This window comes from Bombyx mandarina, chromosome 01 (assembly GCF_030267445.1).
Source record: "Bombyx mandarina strain Sakado chromosome 01, ASM3026744v2".
In the NCBI taxonomy this organism is placed as follows: Eukaryota; Metazoa; Arthropoda; class Insecta; order Lepidoptera; family Bombycidae; genus Bombyx; species Bombyx mandarina.
The window spans coordinates 1,415,517-1,435,655 of record NC_143208.1 but is presented as its reverse complement, the minus strand read 5'-3'; the positions used below and the strand labels follow the sequence as shown (position 1 = coordinate 1,435,655).

The following is a 20,139-nucleotide window of genomic DNA, read 5'->3' as shown; positions in this document are numbered from 1 at the left end:
TAACGTTTGAAAGGCAAACTGAGATCTGCCAATTCTGTTGCATTCAGTAAAACATGAATATAAGTTGAGAGGCTATATGGTTAAGCGACGTTTCTCTTAACACGTTCACTGCGGAACAGGCCCAAATCAGCCTGCCGCGGAATTTCACCTGGTGCGGACGAAGAAAACTATGTCCCTCTCGCTGGTGCGGAACGATTATCTCAGGTGTTTGTAAAGGTACGACAAAGACAAATATATATTTGAGATTGTGGTCAAAAGTATAGGTGTTCCCTATAAAAACATCACGGCAGGCCTTTATCGGCCTATCACGCACTGAGGGTAAAAAATATCAACTCGGTGCGGGAGGAGGCCTATTGTGGCCCGCCGTCCCAATAGGCTGTTGGCGGCCCGATACCGCACAGAGCGCCCGCCTCGCCAGTTAGTGTTGGGCAAGCTATCGGAACTGACGTACGTCACGTTTTTTATTCCTTAAAATTAAAGGCACGATGTCAGGCAACAAAAGAAAGATAAATATTTTGGAAAATAAATTAATTTGCGGTGCAGATAGTGATAGTGACAGCAGTCAGGAGATATTTTCCTTCAAGAAAATGAAAAACTGCGGGAAACCATGAAGAGTTCCGAGGTGAAAAGGAAAGTAAAAAAAATTAAAACATACTGCAGAATGTGCAAGCAAAATCTTTGTGCGAAATGTTTTAAAGACAGCCATTAATAAATAATTAAATAAACAATTTTTATTTCTTTACTTTAATTCTGTTTTATTTTCGATATCCCCTTATTTTTGTCTTTCCCATCACTACTAAAATACTTTCTAGTGCGGTTCTGGTCGATATCGACCCGCCACTTTCCCTGGTTTATTTCTCATTTTCTGTTCGGCAGATCCCGGGGCGAATCAAATCTAAAGAAGTTGGGTTCAAGGTTTTTCCAACAGTCCAAAAACTGTTCACCTACATTATGTTTTCGCAAAGTTATAGCAATTTAATCTAACCTTGTGCTGACGTGTCGAAAAAGACCTAAGACGCACTGGCGGAAAAATCATTGGGGGCACAATTTGGCCCGCCGCCGCACCAGACAAAGGTTTAAGATTTTACTTGCCGCAGCGAACGTGTTAATACGCGACATTCATATTTACAATCAAAGGTGTGTCTTATTTGTACTAGCATCAACAGTTCGATGTTTTTAATTGAACTCCAATTAAGCTTACCCCATTCAAATAGCTGAAAAAGGTATTGTTAAGATATTTTTTCCAAAATTTAAACTTTAAATGGATCTCCTGTTAAGTTTTCAAAATGTCTTTTAAACCCATAGCCTTTCTTCACCCCTCGAAGTGATAATTACATTCACATACTACATATAAATCGTCGTTGACGTACATTTGAAATTGACAGTTGACAGAAACATGACTTTGGGAATTATGTATGTACGTCATAGGTGATGCCACCATGATGCTACCACGTAAATCCCAATCTGACTATAGATTGTCAATAGAGAAGGCATCAAAATGTCATGAATTTAGATTTAGTAAAAGTCGGAGATTTGTCGTACTATTTCACTACCACTACTAAATCAGAGTGTATCTGGGTTTCCTGCAATCGCTCAATACAAGACAGTTAATAAATCGCCTATATATTTGTCAATCAAAATGAATATGAATCTGAAGTACCAAACATCAATTAAAAAAAAACAGAAACGAAATTATTTTGAGAGTCCGTCAAATTAAGCACGATCATTTATTTATACATAGTTAAGTAGCCCGGGCACGTTACATTAAAGGCAAATCCAGCTCAGCTATTCGCAGTCGATTCGAAATAGTAAATTTTACTACCATAAAGCTAACCACAAATCAAAACTACGAGCAAAATTAAATTCGTAACGTTTTCACCGTGTTTAATAAATTTTATTTTAAAATGAAATCAGCTAGTGGCTAGTGAATGCTTGTTTACAGGATTTTGCACGGTAAATAATTGACAGGCCCCAAGGGGCATTGTCAAATCCACACGCGTAGTTGTAGCGGGCACCTATCACAAAACAAAAGTATTTGACAGATTCCTGAATCGCGCCAACAACATTTCTAACCAAAACTTGCAACATTCGGACTGTCGGTCTACCGATTTTCACGCGCTCAGTGGAAGATTTCCCTTTGTCATATACCCCCAAACAGATACCGTCATTCTGTATATATCTCTATAACTATTGCGTTTGGATTTAAATTTAAAGGCCGAAAAGACAACACAAGCAAAACTCCGTTCGCACAGGAGTGCTTGTTCGAGATTATCCCGTCATCTCGTTTTTAACATCGCACCGCTTGCCCCGGATCAGAGTCCATCCATACTACCGAAAAAAACTGCGTTCATCCGCAGTGCGTTTTCAGAGATCTTTTTTGCCACGTACCGTTCATTCCAAAACTTTACTCCCTGTACGGTTTGTCCACACAACCCTCTGTTGTGATAATGATAACAGCTCCTACATTAAGTTATTGTTTATTGATATGCTTACACTAAACTGGTGGCTGTTTATATGATAAAAATGACATTATGCGAGTACGCGACGCCTTGCTGATGTCGGTACACGAACTGACTCGAAAATGAATGACTGATGTAAAATGCATCGGTATGCAATATGATGTGCGCGCTGGCCCGTACGCTCCCCTCTACCTGAGCGCTAGGATATGTCCTCTTTCAAATAAGGCTTTGGAGAGCACTCAGAAGTAACCAGCGGCTCGACTGTTCCCTTAATATTGCTGAGGTCCATGAGTGACAGTAGCCAGTTACCATCAGATACTATTTTCGGCCCACAATGGCATCAAAAAATAAGACTCAAGATGGATTGGCGGCATTTAGGTTGGAAAATTTATGCGTTGCTGCAACCCTTTAATATGAGCTAGGCGGTAGACACGTTTACTCGTCTACAGCTATAAATTAAACTACATATTATACGCTCCGTAATACCTTCGCTGATGCATATAATTCATTATTGATCAAAACTTCAAGGCAATTGTTATAATAAACCTATGCTATCTCACAGCAATATAGCTTACCGTTTTAATTACGACGCAGCAAGCAATTAATTACTGTACTATTGAATTTAAAAAGAAAACAACGCTGCAGACATCATCATCATTCTGCATTTACCAATAAGTATTTTGAATAATGTTTAGATCATAACACGTTTCAGAGTGCAGTTCCCTCCCAGTGCCTTCCCTTATATTTCCATTTGACTTAAAAAGAGGCCGGCTTTAGAAATATTCAAGTTAACTTATGAGCAGAATCGGCGATGCGAACGTAGTGATGTCTCATTTGTTGAAATCCATCAAAATGTTCAGGCTACAGACCGTACCAAAAATTACACATACGTACATGCGCTTGAAAATACAACATTCTCACTCATTCGGCAGTCGGGTAAAAAAAATGATAGAAAAACATTGTACAAAAAATGTACAAAATGGGAAAATAATTTCAAAGTTGATTACACAAAAAACAAAAATTATAGTATAGTACGTATAGTAAAAAATACTATATTAATTTAAATATTTTTGTGAAACCTAAGTTCGTGTCTGTGTTAGGGCTTACACACGAAGGTAAACTCCAAACTACGTATATTATTATTATCATTTATGTCAGGACTTGCTGATGGGTTTTCCTAGTTTCCATTGGAGAAACAAACTTACTTTAGCCCTAATGCATGATGTAGTTCTGAAAATTATTAGACTTATATTAAAATCAAAGTTGTTGGATGAATATAGCTCGTATGAGTTGCAACTACACTTCGATAGTCTATTGGTATGGTATATTAGGTATCAGGTATAGTATACCTGATATTACGTACTCTATTCATAAATCGGCTGAAAATTCCCAAAAAAATCTCACGTTATATCATTTATTGAACTCAAACCCTATTTGATGAAAGAGCGGAAAAAAATAGAAGCGTTCGAGATGTGGTGTTTGCGAAGAATGCTCCGAATACCGCGGACCGCCAAGAGAACAAACAAATCTGTCCTCGAGCAACTTCGTATAGAAACGAGACTGTCGACGATTTGCTACCAGAAGGTTCTTGGTTACTTTGGTCACTTTGCTCGGCGGCCACCAGACAACCTTGAAAGATTGACTGTGGTCAATTGTGATTGACTGGCAAGGTAGAAGGAAAAGACCCACCGGCCGGTCACCAAACCGTTGGTCAGATCAGATAACTGCGCTCACTGGACTCTCTGTTGCGACCGCCCTGAGAGAAGCTGAAAACCGAAGCAAATGGAAGCTGATGGTACAAAGAGCCACGAAGGGCTTTCAGGGACACGACCTTCAGCAATGAAGTATTCGACTAAGAAGAAGAAGATGATGAAACAAAGAAAAGTCTAGGATCTAAATGCTTGATTTTAGCGTATATTGTCAGTTCATATGCATAGATACCATCTTCGTGGCCTCTGCTGTGATGTCTTATAATTTAAAAGGTTCGACAGTCATTATGAGCTATAACACAATCCGCGAATTCGTACAAGTATCTAACATGTTTCGATATTTTCCAGATCAGTCAGCTGAGCCAGTTAAAACAACTTAGGACAGTGATTTCGGAAATGGCGCATCGACATCAACCCCACGAAAAGCAGAGCCGTGCTCTTCAGAAGGGGTCATTCTCCTGACACCACTGCCAGTATCTCGTCACGAATTATGCGCAGTAACTTCATTCCCGCCATCCCATACTGTGGGCTTCGAAAGCCAAGCACTTGGGCGTCACTCTCGCCAGGGGAATGACATTTGGACCCCACATTAAATCAGTACGCGACCGAGCCATATTCCTACTCGGTCGACTCTACTCCATTACCCGCAAGCGAAGTAAATTGACCCTTCGGAACAAGGTGACATTCTACAAAACTTGCATACGCTTTTTCATGACCTGGGCAAGTTCTCAGGCACATAAAGATTCTCCAGGTCATTCAATCCAATTTCTGCAGGATAGCTGTCGGAAAAACGTGGTACGTAAGGAATGACGGCCTTCACGACGATCTATATATTTATTAGAACCGATACGTAAGTATCTTAAGGTTGCGTCAAAACGGTACTTCGACAAAACGGTGCTACATGATAACCTTTTAATCGTGACCGCCGCTAATTACTTATCCGTCCCAGGCGATGGAGCAATGCAAAACCGCCGTCGCCCGAAACATGTCTTGTCGGATCCCCTGGATCCACTCCCGATGCTTTTAGACCCCTCAAGCACCGGTCAAACTCCTAGATTACTTATTTATTTATTTGGGAAACCAACAGCATAAACTAAACGTCGAAGAGTTCGTCGAACCAACTAACCCATAGACACAGCACACTGAGTTTCGCGCCGGATCTTCTCAGTGAGTGGCATCTATCCTTTGGAAGATTCTGCGAAGCACTGGTCTTGCTAGGGCTAGGTGTTAGCAAATTATCTCAGATTGAAAGTGGAATAGCCCCTAAGACTACCGACAAATGTGTAGTGAAAATACAATCGATATCATACAAAGTTCACACATAATATGAAATCGTCGTGGCCTAAATTATGAGACGCTTGTTTTACTTGTAACGAACTACACGATTGTGTCGATAGTCAAATCCTGCACAAAGCCCATACCAATTTTATACCAATTATAAATATATAAATTTATAATTAACTTACTTAATTCATATCCACGAATGACTGAATGAAAATGACAATGACAACGATGAAGGAATAACATAGTGAAATTAAAATCAACCCCGCAAAAATGATAATGTGTCAATATATAACCTTGATATCACATCTCAAATTGGGTGGCGTGATTTACGTTGTGATATCTATGGACTCTGGTTGGTAACCACTTAACAAGAGCAGGGCCGTGAACTCCTCTTATCTGTGCAATAATAATAAAATCACTACATATATTTTATCGCTATTCAATGAAGATTACCGATGAATAGTATTTAAGAATAGGTATTTGTTTTAATCATATATATAAAAATGAATCTGCGTAATGTATGTATGCACGCGCATAACTTCAGAACGCCGGCAACAAATTGGATAATTCTTTTTTTGTTGCGTTTGATATTGTCAGAAGGTTTTTATGAGAGCAAAAAATTAAGAAAAATGCGCGCAAAATTAGAAAATTTTAAAATAAATAACTACCACATATTAAAATTTCTAATGTAACCTTATGACGTTTGACAGAACATTGACAGAATGCGTGCTGCAATTTTTTTTTTATTTTTTTATTGCGTAGATTGGTGGATGAGATCCCAGCCCACCTGATGTTATGTGGTTACTGAAGCCCATAGACATGTATAACGTAAATGGCACCTCCCACCTTGAGATGTGAGTTCAAATGTCTCAGTATAGTTACAACGGCTGCCCCACCCTTCCAACCGAAACGCATTACTGCTTCACGGCTGAAATAGGCAGAGTTGTAGTACCTACCGTGCGGACTCACAGGAGGTCCTACCTCCTCCTACCGCCAGGAAATATCGTAAAAGAGAATGTAATAAAACTGAAAACTGTTTAAAACAAATGCTTCGGTCGGAATTATATTTAAAAATACATAAGATGTAAAACACTGACTTTTAAAGTTTAGAACAAATTGTTTCTGTGCGGACCAATTAACGTTGTGTGTCAGTATTTCAAGGCATTTAAGTTTAAAAATGAAGCTTCTAGATTGTGTTGTACGAGCGGTAAAATCAAATTGACGCCATTGGTACCGCCATCAAAGCCACATATTAATTGGTTGAAATGGGCCAGATTCTAAACATTCATTGACTCATATCCAGCTATACAATATTTGCTTTCAAATGACGCTATATGGAGTAACAAAAGCTATTCAAGAAAAATTTTAGTCAAGAAAAAAAGGGAAACGGCAGTGCTCACAATTTAGAGAGCCACGTGGTAGACCCATGGAGTCATAGAGCCATAGAGTCATGGAGGTACTACAAACGATTCACTATACAATATCCTATCAGATTTGTATATAAGAAAATTCAATAAAAACAATACTAAATTATAGTCCACGAAGCGAAGCGAGGACGGGTCGCTAGTTTATTATATAAAGAAGTATTTAATTAAAAAGAATAATGGTAAAAAATCTTTTTTTGTCTATAATGACAAGAAAACAATTTTCTACAACTGACAATTCGGAATAAAAATTCTTTATAGTCATTGTTATATTCAGATAATTAGAAAATAAATTTAAAGTGTTTTAAATCAGTTATGGAAACATTAGATCGAATTACAACTACGTTCGAAAATGTGAGGAACGTAATCAAGAATAAGAGTTCAATGGAACGCCTTCAAAGTCTCAAGAAAGACATGCGCACCCTGGGCATGGAACTGATAGCTTTGGGTAAGGAGAATCACGACCAGTATGTGAGATCTCTTGCAATGGACGCCTATTTATCTCTTCTTTCCGCCAAAACTATGCCTTGCTCTCTCGTAGAAAAAAAGAATATCCTTCAAGTTGCGTTCGACAAATTAAAACCATACGCAATCCGAGAAGAATGTCTATTTATTTTATTGAAAGTTCAAAATCTTCTTTGTTATTATCTTATACAGCTTGATCAGTTCACTCAGGCTTCAAACATTCTGAAAAGCATGGAGGAACTCTATGAAAAAATAGGAAAATCACAAACCGATAAGTTTTTAGACGCAGAAGACTTATTCACCACAGAATCGATCGCTAACATCAAACGTGTGAACCCAGAAAAAATTGACAAAGTCATTACAAACAACGTCCAGATGCAAGCATTTTTGTATAACAAATTGAATTGTCCTGAAAAATATGTACTTTACAATCATACCGCTCTACGAAGGCAGCTGGAAATGAAAGAAGGAACGCCTCAGGACTGGGCTTTGAAGACAGCACGCTTAGGTAACTATTTTACATACCTTAATCAAATGGGTAACGCTCGACACCATCTCTGTGCTGCGTACCACGTGCTGAGGACGTGTCACGACAACTGCAAATTGATGCCAGAGGAATTTGTACTCCAAAAGGCAGATTTCGAAATTCACTTTTTAGAATTGAGTCACCATTGGGTCAAGTACGGGCTCACACTGTTCAAGCTATCCAAAAAGAAGATCTTGAACAAATATTTCTCAGAGCCGTCTTGCAGAACTGACTTATGGAAGACTGTGGAAATGGCTGACGATAATCATGACACTAAAATTCAAGAAGAAAACTTAAAGGATTTAGGAGCTGAAAAATCAAAAGGAGACTGTACTCCCGAAAAACTTTTCAGCTTTCCTTCATTAGATTTGATAGAAATGGAAAGCAAAGTACCTTTAGGTTTGGTATGTACAGCAGAAGATGCTAGAAAACTTTTTGCTTTTACACACAAATGGCTCATGCGAGCTAAACATTACTACGACTTTGAACACCATTCGGCTCAATACATATCGTGTTCTCTACAGCTCGCTGAGTTGTATGAGCACCTTGCTTTCTTCGAGAGGAACATAGACAACCAATACAGCATACAGAAGCGCCGCGCTGACGTTTTAGAAAACCTGAATTCTTTGTTAAAGACCTGCGACAACATGATGTCGGTTCAGATAGATGTCATCAGAGAACTATCACAAGTTCAGTTAGAGTTGATGGCTTTGAACTTGCAGAAGCTTTGGCGGCAGGAGTCACAAACGAACATATTCAACCTTGACAACGATGCAGATTCGATCATTAACTCTTTAGATTCCGATTCAACTAAAACGATTACAGAGAAAACTCTCAATACATCATGCAAGAATGTGTTTCTGCGTAAGATGGAAGCTACCACTTCTTTGAACGAAAAGCTGTACCGCCTGAGCGGACATTTGGGACTTAAGACGCCTTCGCAGCTTAGTTTTGGAACTGGAATACTGAAAAACTGAAAACAACTAGCAAAATCAAAGATTTACCTACTCAATAACTGTGAAATTCTAAATAATATTAAATTGAAAAGACACCCAAATAAATTAAAATCATTGTTGATGAGAGAGGATATTAAACTGAAATTCTAATAAATATTTTCAAATACAAAGAAGGCTCTTTAACTATTAGCTTACAATACAAACAGATTAAAAATAAAGATGAGAATAAAAATCTTTTCTGTTTAATTTATTGGATAAAATATGTTTTTTTCCCTGTGTAAAACTTAATATTGTGCTCGCCGCAAGCCATTCGCAACAAAGTCGACAGGTCTTTTGCAAAGCTGTAACGTTATTGTAAGCCGCAAAGGGTAATTTGTTTAGTCAAAGCTTTGAAGAAGTTGTTCTCGACGAAATAGTCTTAGAAACTTAAAAAAGTAGTTTAATCATATTTCACTGATAATCGTTTAAAATGTTAGGATGCTTTATAAACCAGTTCATTTTATTTCGAAATTATGTTTGGCTGTTTAAAAAATGGCACGAACGGCTTGCCACTGCCGCGCTAACAATTTCAGCCGCAAAACAATAACGACTTCTTTGATTTGACTTTCGAGCGCAATTGAAACCTAAATATTATAGACAGCGACGATACACATATCGATCTATAGCTTCTTCTTAGGTTTAGTATGTGGATACTTTTTATATATTTTAAAATAGGACGCTATCTATCCTAGTTCTCTTATCCCGTTTGTTATTCCGTGAATTTCGTTAATACTTCGACCCCAACGCTGGTGGTATTTATACGATAAAGTTCCAGTGTAACTATCAGGTCGTCTCCAAGTTAAAGCTGTAATTTCATCATGTTTAATTACAAGCGTTTTTGAGGTGAAACCTTTTTGGCGCGTTGAGAGTAAAACAAAACACGCGACAGATTCGTTACGGCTAAAGAGAAAAGATACAATTTAGGACGAGCGAGATTGAGAAAATAGAACGTCTCGCGAACCACTCGATCTTGAAGAGAGAGAAAAAGCGAGCTACTTTCTCTTATACACATTCTGTTTACGGACGTCGGCCACTAGATGGCTTGTTATTAGCTCCTCACTGCTCCTGTAGATGGCAGTAACATATAAAATATATTTTAAGTAGTTTATTTTTACTAAAAGATTTTAGTTTTTTTTCCATATACAATTTAAAATATATTTAAATGGTGAAGATGTATTTTCTCTTATACACGGCATTCCCTATTGCAAGAGAAATTTCATTATACATATTTCATCCAACGCAAGGTTCTAGTAAGACAAAACAATTTTTTTGGTTGCCATTCGTTCGTTACAAGCCAATCTAAAAACGGAATTTATTCGTAGTATGAGACGCGTTTTAAATTAAAAAATACAATCACTAACGTATGTATAGAATGAAATATGCGTTTAGCTTGTAACTATACTGAGACCTCAGAACTTACATATCAAGGTGGGTGGCGCATTTTCGTTGTAGATGTCTATGGGCTCCAGTTACAGCTAACACCAGGTGGACTGTGAACTCATCGCAACACTCATCTAAGCAAAAAAAAAATGTTTTTACTGCATATAATCTGCGTTCCTCTGATATTATTTTTTGGGACAATATTCAATATTTTTGTGCCTTGATTATATTATGATAGACCACCACGCATAATAATAACACACAGGTTCAAATTTCAATTGAAGTTTCATTATTCGATAATAAATTTATGTATTCAACTGTAACTGTAAGTATACTGAGATCTTAGAACTTATATCTCAAGGTGGGTGGCGCCATTTACGTTGTAAATGTTGACGGGCTCCAGTAACCACTTTACACCAAGTGGGCTGTGAGCTCGTCCAGCAATCTAAGCAATAAAAAAAATTAAAACACCTACAATTGTATGCAACTGAAGGTTCACCACAAACATGAAAATCTTAAAAGAAAAATGAAATAAACAATCAGCAGAATATAAAATACACTTTATTTATATCAATTAACTGAATTTAATATTCAAATGTAAATGTAAATTAATACTACAATGACTAAATTTCACACAGCTTGTAATTTTTCAACTAAATAAATTCCTTCATAATGCTACATAGATGTAGCGTGTTTTTTTTTTAAATTGTTACATAATTGCTTTATTCAAATCATTCTTAAGCACCACAAAAATATACAATCCACTAAGAGCTCGGCGAACTAACAGAACATTTTTGTCTTTGGTTACTACATTGCTACCATACAACAAAATTAAAAAAAATACAACGCTATTTATCTTTGTGATAAGATATAAAAAAAAATCAGAAGCTTAGAATATTTATTTGATAAAATAATGAAAATACAAAAGTTAGTTTCAAAAACTGATACCACGATCGTTTAGTGAAATATTAATTAGCGCGGACGTTGAAAGGCAAAAAATATAATAAACTAGCGACCCGCCCTCGCTTCGCTTCGGAAACATTAAAACACACATGAAACCAAAAAAATAAAATAAAATAAAATTTAAAAAAAGTAGCCTATGTTCATCAGGGACAATGTCGGCTTCTAATGGAAAAAGATTTTTTCAAATCGGTCCAGTAGTTTCGGAGCCTATTCGAAACAAACAAACAAACAAATCTTTCCTCTTTATAATATTAGTATAGATCAAACATTGTCGATGCAGATTTGAAAGCACCTTGATACCTTACATGCATTACCTACACGTTTTGCGGTAGGCGAAAGACGATAACCATTATCTTAATATAACATTGATTAAGGAGATTTTAGGTATCAAACTCGACCAGAGATTCCGATATTAAATAAACAATATATTTATTTATAAAACGCATTGAGGATACAACTATGCACTGAGATTAACTTATAATCTCATATGTTTTTCAACGAATTAAGATTCGACATTTTAATTGGGACTATTTAAAAAATATATTTTATCTCGACTTTATTTTATTAGATTATTGTAATTTGAACAAACCGTAGCGAGAATTTTGCTCCAATTAAAAAAATACACAATTAATTATTTATCTTTTTGTTTCCAAGTTTGTCGCCCTCCGATAAATATTATGTCCAAAGAATGTACCTAGGTCATTGACCGGCCTGCTGTGCAAGAACGCGCGAATAGTTCACGCCAAAAATAAGACGATATTGTCTACACGTGCTGATTGACTAGTAGATTCCTACCACATTTGAAACATAATTAACTGTATTCTGTGTTGATAATAATAGTCCTTCTAGCAATTGTCAAAACAATGATTAAAAAACATTTTAATGAAAGTGGATCCGAAATCTAAATTATTTAAATATAAAAGTTGACTGAGAAAACAAGACTTTAATCTAAATTAGAAAATGTGTTTTTTTTTTATATATATTTAATTTAATTTAAGGGCCATTAAACTGTATTATACCGTTGTAATGGGCTTCTGACTAACTTTAATATAATTGAAAAATACGTAATAATTACTTGGTTAAAAATTTAATCAAATATCCTTTTAGTTTCATGCTGAACATATCAATTTATTACGAATTTCAATAACATTTCATAAAATACGAATCTCTAATAATATAATATGTACATTTTGTCTTATGTTATCTTTTTAGATAGATACATTATTTATGTAAAAACGTGTGATGAAGGTTAATGTCAAAAAATACATTTATTTCCCTTTGAATATATTACGTGATAAGACTTATAAGTATTGTGCGTATGTATTAGCTAATTAGTATTACATTATTATAATATTATGCAAAAGTCACTCGTTAAAATCGGAGCCGAAATATTCGATATTTTCATCGATGCCGATTTCAATGAGAAGACTACCATTAGACAGGGTGCTGGCGGTACCTCTGACACCGCCATTAGGAAAGAAATCCTTCGCATTACGTACGTGAGTTTCAGAAGAGCTGAAAGCATTTGAGACACCGATAAAATTTCGAACTAGCGACCTCTTGTGAGTAATCGCGGAGTCACGCGTAGTATCATACAAAACGGATGCGATTTGAATATAAACTTGGCAAAGCCACAAAAAATGTCTTAATGTTTGTATGTCACATTAAGCATGTCTAAAACGTTATGACTTTGAAGGCATAATTTTAAAACTATCAATACATTGGATAAGGGATCTTATCAGCATTTCATTACTGCTATTTTTTACCAATAGAGGCAGGACATTTTTTTTTTTTATTGCCTCTGTAGGCAGACTAGCATATGGCCCACCTGATGGTAAGTGGTTACCGTCGCCCATGGACTTCAGCAATGCCAGGGGCAGAGCCAAGCCACTGCCTACCGCTCCAAGCCACTGCCTACCGCTACCTACAATATTTATACATATTTCAATATCGCCAAACTGGAGGTGATTAGAAATCTTGAAATATTCTATTGGACACAAATTGTATTATACTATACTAAGTGCAGACATTGTTTTTTATTTTTAATTATGAATTCATGAGAATAGTTTACTCCATTCATATGCCATAACTGTATTTTTATTCATGAAAAAAAAAAACAATCTTCATGCCAAATAAGATTCAAAATCAGTAATCATATCGCATAAAAGCATACTAAATACAAGTTTTATCTGCTGTTACTACAAGTGCACGAAAATCTATTATCGTAATTATATAAACATTATATATATTATCATAATCATATTATCATAAATTACGTAGTTACATGCTACTAATGATTATTTGTAATATATCTATATGATTACGCTTGTTTGGGCATTAAGGTAGAAAAAAAAAACTAAACAATTTTTTATAGTAAATTAAGTGACGTTTAATAGTTTCTATCGTTGTACGGTGAAGACTTTAATTCAATTCATATTTATAATAAAAATAAAAATAAAATACAACAAAGATCACAACCTAAAGAGAACTTAAAAAATAATAATTTGTAAATGTTTCAATGGTTAAATTTTTTTTTTATTTTCAACCGAGATGTCTTGTCATGCCGGATATAAGTACAACATTCAATTTCAGTCAATAGACTGTGTAAAATAAATTCCATTAGGATCCGTCCATTAGGATTCCGTCTATATTTTTTTAAATATTTTTTTCTTTCAACCGGTCTTCGTTAGTGGAAATGAGACGCTTGAACCTAAGAATCGCAGTAAAGGGCCAGTTTCGGGATCATGTACCCTAACAACAAGCCATTAGGCCTATAGTTGCATACCTTATTAGATATTTTCCAGTGACTCCAAATCGTTAGGCTAAAGACGGATCGGTGACATATTCATTCGTATTAGACTGAGTGTAATGTAAGCCGTGACTCTAAATGAAAAAAAATTTTGAATTATTTAAAAAAAAATATATGTGACGCCATCTTGCGTTCGGTGATAATACTGTAACGAAAACCTTCTCTGAGACAGCACGACTGTTTAAATTTTCATGCACTCGTTCGATTTTTTTTTTATATTGGAACACGTTAGCGTTTTATTCGAAAATTTTACTGTTAGGATTCTTTTGGCTTAAGTCAGTGCCCACATAATTCGCCTTCTCGCATTAAAACTGTATAATCTCAAAACTTACTAATTTTATAGGTGAATGTTTTAAAGGTTTAACATGTGATATTTTTAATATTAATCATCTTTGCAACATTTTTTTTTACCAGTTACATTATCTGTCTTTTAAAGTATGATAAAATTATGTATTAATTTTGTTAATAGTAGTCAAAAAATAGGTAAACTAAAAAAAAAAAAAAAACTAAATTATGCTCTTTTGACAGTATATAAGAGAAATACTGGTGATACCAAATGATTCCGCATATTAACTCAATTTCGAATATTTTAGAAAATTGTACACTTTTAATGCGAAAAAACGATATATTGCACAGTTTCGGGAATTGTAAAACGATTATAACAAACAGCAGATTTAAATTAAAATAATTACCATCCACCACTATACTGTGTTGTGATGATAATATTATTAATTTCAATTTTATAATCGATTTCGCATGAAATGTATCTAAACAATTGCTAACAATTCACAACGAACTCCGTTCTGAAACGGCCGTTTATATTATTATTGACAACATTCGACATAACATCAACCACACAAAACTAACTCACACTTGAGTTTACAACAAAGGAATGTTTTATTTAAATTAAAAAAGAAAAAAAGAAACTTTAGAACAATATTATATACATAATAAATTCACTGGGCACGGTTATTTAGGAACTATTTTCGAATTTAAAGTTTTAGTTTCGGATAAGGTTGTTATGCGAGAGGGACACAGTGCGCTTCAAAAGCATTATATCAGTAACAAATGACATTTGAATACACACACTGATTTCATACTTCTAAATGTTTCTCACCTTTATAGCCATTAAATATTGCAAAAAAATCTTGGAATCCCTACATAAGGTATTTTATAGCACGTTATTTAGCAATCATTTTAATTGAATATGCAATTTCGGAAAGGGCACATGTCGCATATTTTGTTAAATACGTTTTTTCATATACATGTAGTTTAAATGCTTACCTACACCCATTTTATAATAATTCCATTAATTTTCAATTGCTAATAAACACTAAAAAATATCTAAAAAGTTAATATTTTAAATTGTACACTGCTTTAGAAAATAATCAGTTTTTTTTTCATTTCCTGAACATTTTACATTTTCAGAGATGGGCCCTTTTCGAAATTTTATATTCAATTGATTGCTTCCTTCTCGCTTAACAACTTCACATGAAGCTTTAAATTCGGGAATGTTGTTAGACTACAGGAATATACGTTCGATTCGCATCACGTTACACAATGGCTATAATAAAAATGCACTTTACTTAATTTTATTTGAACAGGTCTTGTGAGCACAGCAAGTGAGCACACGAGTACTAAAGTTTAACACTATAGCACAAGCGACTAAAAGTGAAACATTGAACACTGTACGATACAGATTATGACTGTAAATAATTATTATTTATAATATATTATTATTACTCAACTGTATATTCTTGTGAAATATAGATTAAAAACATTTTACGATTTGTAAATTAATATATTAAGATAATTTCATTTCGTCATACTTGTAGGTAGGTACCTACTTTAATAGTAATTTCATCGAATTTTAAACGTATACTTGCTTAACACAAAGTGAGAATCGGCACTTATTATCGTTAAAAATATCTAATAAATTAATTAAATCTATACAATAGGATGTAGAAATTCACGCTTCAGTAACAAAATATATACATAAAAAAACAACATAGTTGGCAGCTTTTCTGGATTCCTGGCGGTAAGCTTGATTATGCTTGCTGACGTCCATGAGCAACAACAACCGCTCACCATCAGGTGGGCCGTGTACTCGTCTGTACATCGCGAAAACAAAAAAATAATAATTGAGAACTGGCGAACAGATTTCCTCTAACATATATCTATGTATATAACTCATTAAGTAACTTCTTCGGATTTCCAGAGTCGTAGACATTAGTACATTGTGCACCAAGGGAGGAAAGTAGGACATTTCTCCATGCTCATAAAAAAACTATTTAACTGTTTTTTTTTATTTTCAAATAAACTACTAACTACTAATTGAATAAGAACTGTCTGATGAACTCATCTTTGTTTAATACTTCACTATTAAATTTAATTACCTTTTGTTTATTTCACTTTTACACTAAACACAATATTGCAAATTACCCGAGCACAACAATGGCGGAGAATTTTAGGTGCGTGAGAGCAGACGTAGACCGAAACCGAAAACCGAACTTTCAGCGTAGGTAGGAGAAAAAAATAAAACTATACTATTACGATTTATTGTCCGAAAACTATACACTACAACAACAAAAAAAACGGGAGATAATTCGTAGAATTTTAATCGAAATTAAGACAATCATTACTGCCACAAAACATTCATACTAGCGGCCTGATTGCAATGTACTTTACACTTATACCTCACGTCTTGAGGCGGACGGCGGCAATCATTCTAACCCATAGACACAGCCCACTGAGTTTCTCGCCGGATCTTCTCAGGGGGTCGCGTTTCCGATCCGGTGGTAGATTCTGCGAAGTACTGCTCTTGCTAAGGTCTCTCAGCTTGAGCCCATGAGCTCACCAACCCGTCCGGGCGTAGCTGGTATAGCCCCTTAGGCTACTAGAAAAAAAATGGAAAAAAATAACTGGACATCAGACGTGCTGAGAGCTGGTATCACCGAGCTGCCAGTTATGGTACAAAACGTAAACTCAAAAAAAAAAAAGCGGTATCCTACACACGGCACGCCCACCTCGAGGTGTAAGATGAACGCCCCTATTGCCTTGGAATAAAGACTATTCAAACCTTTCAAAAGTCAAACATAAAATCCCTCGTGTCAAGACTGCATTTTGGTAAAAAAAATATGGTTTTATATTGTTACTGTACATTATGGAATTATGTATGGATAATGGTGTTGCTATTATCGAAAACCATTTTCACGTTTGTAAACTACAATGGTGTTAATTATTATTATTTTTATACTCATTTTATTTGGAATGTTATTAGTAACAGGTATAAACTAAACGATAACAAAACTATAAGTCAACTTATAATCTAATAAAATGCAATATTTGCATAACGCCAAACAACAAAAATAATAAAAGTCTTTTAAAAATAAAATGATATAAATATACCGATTGCATCTACGTTTGACAAAAATCGCGCGTCTTTTTTTTGTATATACATATTTTATGTAAGTAGATAAATAAAATTTTAACTGTTCTAAAGCAGTTATTTATACAATTCTCTATATGTGGACTAGTCTTTCGTAATATGAAAATTGATTATTAGAACGCTTACTATTAATAATATTATAAAAATATATTTATCACTATGCGTTATAGAATATAAGATTATATTTTATAAATGGAAAACATTGAACACTGGTGAGGTTTTGTCTCTTTGTATCTGCTTTGACAGATCATTAGTATGCTATCCTACGGTGCATTTTCTATTCGTGTTACCCGCGTGCGAATGCCGCAAGCGTGAATGAGACAAAACATCGTATACAGCGTTCTTAGCTTACGTACTCATACGGGCGAGCGGCTCACTCGATTCGGACTATAGCCGTCGCGCGTTCCATAGACGTTACAATGCCGGTGTTGCTAGCTTTAAAACATTTTCCGACTAAAACTACACAACATCGTCAGCACTCGTATTTAAAATATAAACGTGTACATTTATGTACGTATGAGTTTTATATAAGTAAAAATTATACATTAAATAGAATCTGTGTGTATTGTGCTAACGATTCGCTATTAATTTTCTTGAAAATATTCACGACAGGAGGTATTAATGTGTTCGCGATTCTTATACACAATCGGGCTGGTATTCTTTATAGTGTATATAGTTGTGTAGTATAGAGTTGCCTCGATGTTGTGTCGCTTCAATGCATTCAAATGTTAATGTCCGTCGCGTCTCTGCAATACTTCGTACAGCACCACGTTAGCGTCTACGTCGCTGTCTTCGCTTAGCCAACTCTTCTCCGTCAGTAGAGGTTCATCTGTTTCGTCTTTATTCGGGGACCTGAAGTAAACACAATTTAAATAATACATTTTTATTACAGGCAACACTCTTAAGCTCAATTAATTTAATTTATTCGAAACCAGTAATACAATGAATATCCACAATTCTGCGAATATTTCAAATCATCGTACAATTCTCAAAATCGACCTTATTAAAGTGTATATAAAATTGATTTCCGTCGCTCGGAATCTTAAAAATATATTTGTCGATTAAACTATAATTGGCTTTGATATACAAGACATCAATAAATAGGAAACGCGGTTAAAGAGAATTAAATTAAGTGTGACGGCATTTGAGTCTAAAATAAACGAGTTTGGCAGAGATCCTCGACTAATATAAAACGTTGAACCACATATGAAATAGGGTGTTGTGATAAGGCCTTTATCTTGACGTAAATAATAAAATTAGAATTTAATGTTTAAATTGTGTATCAAAACAGTTATCTAATGATTTAATTGACATATATAACAAGTCAGGTCATAAGTATTGTCACACAGTAAAAACTTTTCTTTTAGAATGCTGGCCACAAAAAAGTTTATTGAATTCGAATTTCGAATTGTTCATGAAAATAAAAATGTATACTTTTAGAATTTTACTCATTTTTAAATATGGAGTGGACGCTTAAAGAAGACCGTGTTGCAGTTATTGCGTTGCATCGTTGCGGTTACGCGCTAATTCAAACTTTTAACATACTGAAAAATTTGAATATAACCAAAAGATTGTTTATCGTACCATCAAACGATACAATGAAGACTCTAGTGTAGATGACAGGTCAAGAAGTGGTCGCCCTCGGTCTGTTAGGACTCCAGCAGTGATAAAAGCTGTGAAGGCGCGAATTCAAAGAAATCCCAAACGTAAGCAGAAACTGTTGGCCCTTCAGATGGGGTTAAGCAGAACCACGGTGAAAAGGGTGTCAAAAGAAGACTTAGGGCTTCAGGCATATCGAAGAAAAACAGGACATCGTTTGAATGCTCGTCTAATGGACCTGAGACTGAAGAGATGCCGCGCTTTGTTGAAGCGGTACGCGGGAAAAAAATATCGGGAAATTCTTTTTTCGGATCAAAAAATTTTTACCGTAGAAGAGAGCTACAACAAACAAAATGATAAGGTGTACGCACACAGTAGTGAAAAAGCGAGCAACCGTATTCCGCGTGTCCAACGAGGTCATTTTCCATCCTCGCTCATGGTATGGTTGGGAGTTTCCTATTGGGGCTTAACAGAGGTACATTTTTGTGAGAAAAGTGTAAAAACGAATGCAGTTGTGTATCAAAATACAGTCCTGACGAACCTTGTGGAACCTGTTTCTCATACCATGTTCAATAACAGGCACTGGGTATTCCAACAAGATTCGGCGCCAGCTCATAGAGCGAAGAGCACACAAGACTGGCTGGCGGCGCGTGTAATCGACTTCATCCGGCACGAAGACTGGCCCTCCTCCAGTCCAGATTTGAATCCGTTAGATTACAAGATATGGCAACACTTGGAGGAAAAGGCGTGCTCAAAGCCTCATCCCAATTTGGAGTCACTCAAGACATTCTTGATTAAGGCAGCCGCCGATATTGACATGGACCTCGTTCGTGCTGCGATAGACGACTGGCCGCGCAGATTGAAGGCCTGTATTCAAAATCACGGAGGTCATTTTAAATAAACTTTAGTGTCATAAGAATCTATGTTTTGTTAAGTTCATTTTGGTATATGAATGGTTACATAATGAATAAACTTGTTTTAATTATTTTACATTAAACATGTGACAGAATTTCTGACCTGACTAGGTATAGTTACTGCTTGGATGCTTATAGTTGCCTGATTGGATATTACAAATGAA

At 35.4% G+C, this 20,139-nt stretch overlaps 2 protein-coding genes across 2 annotated transcripts in view; one reads left to right on the top strand and one right to left on the bottom strand.

Annotated features, from left to right (window-relative positions):
* Nucleotides 1–7,191: 7,191 nt before the first annotated feature.
* Nucleotides 7,192–8,844, top strand: LOC114245202 (KIF-binding protein). The gene has a single exon (XM_028177282.2). The coding sequence runs from the start codon at nt 7,192–7,194 to the stop codon at nt 8,842–8,844; it is 1,653 nt and encodes a 550-aa protein (XP_028033083.2).
* A 1,940-nt stretch (nt 8,845–10,784) lies between these two features.
* Nucleotides 10,785–20,139, bottom strand: part of LOC114246909 (solute carrier family 35 member H1) — a 28,198-nt gene continuing 18,843 nt past the window's right edge. The window contains exon 6 of the mRNA XM_028179649.2: nt 10,785–18,314. Within this exon, the coding sequence (XP_028035450.2) occupies nt 18,191–18,314 (124 nt within the window). The 3' untranslated portion in view covers nt 10,785–18,190. The remainder of the gene's footprint in view (nt 18,315–20,139) is intronic.